Source organism: Antrostomus carolinensis, unplaced genomic scaffold, assembly GCF_000700745.2.
Source record: "Antrostomus carolinensis isolate BGI_N321 unplaced genomic scaffold, ASM70074v2 scaffold2979, whole genome shotgun sequence".
NCBI classification, from domain to species: domain Eukaryota; kingdom Metazoa; phylum Chordata; class Aves; order Caprimulgiformes; family Caprimulgidae; genus Antrostomus; species Antrostomus carolinensis.
Window position 1 is genome coordinate 285,445 of NW_010336323.1, and position 357 is coordinate 285,801.

The following is a 357-nucleotide window of genomic DNA, read 5'->3' on the forward strand; positions in this document are numbered from 1 at the left end:
CCCCCCCCGCAGGGCCGCCCCCCCCGGCCGCTCCCCATCTCCCAGTGCTCGGCCGCGCACTGGTCGCAGTCGTTCCCCACCACGTTGGGTAAGCAGAAGCATCTCCCCGTCTCATCGTCACAGGGCATGTCCTGCCGCGTTCCCAGCACGTTGCAGGTGCATCCTGAAACCGGGAGGGTTTTGTCACATTAAAAATGGGTGCAGAGAACCAGCCCAGCTTCCTACGAAGCCAGGTCCACAGAATGACCTTGCAGCCACCCAAATACTCTGTCCCTCTCCTGTCAGCTCTCCTGTCCCTCCCTTCACACCTGAGCTCAGTGCAAGGGACCCACACCCCTGCTCTAACACCACACCGCT

The 357-nt window shown here is 62.2% G+C and overlaps 1 protein-coding gene across 1 annotated transcript in view; it reads right to left on the reverse strand.

The window, feature by feature from the left end:
- Positions 1-163, reverse strand: part of LOC104530262 (laminin subunit beta-3-like) — a gene marked incomplete at its 5' end in the record, with an annotated part of 10,503 nt that extends 10,340 nt beyond the window's left edge. Inside the window, 1 exon segment of the mRNA XM_029086684.1 lies at positions 1-163. This exon segment is cut by the window's left edge and continues 37 nt beyond it. Within this exon segment, the coding sequence (XP_028942517.1) occupies positions 1-163 (163 nt within the window).
- Between the last annotated feature and the right edge of the window lie 194 nt (positions 164-357).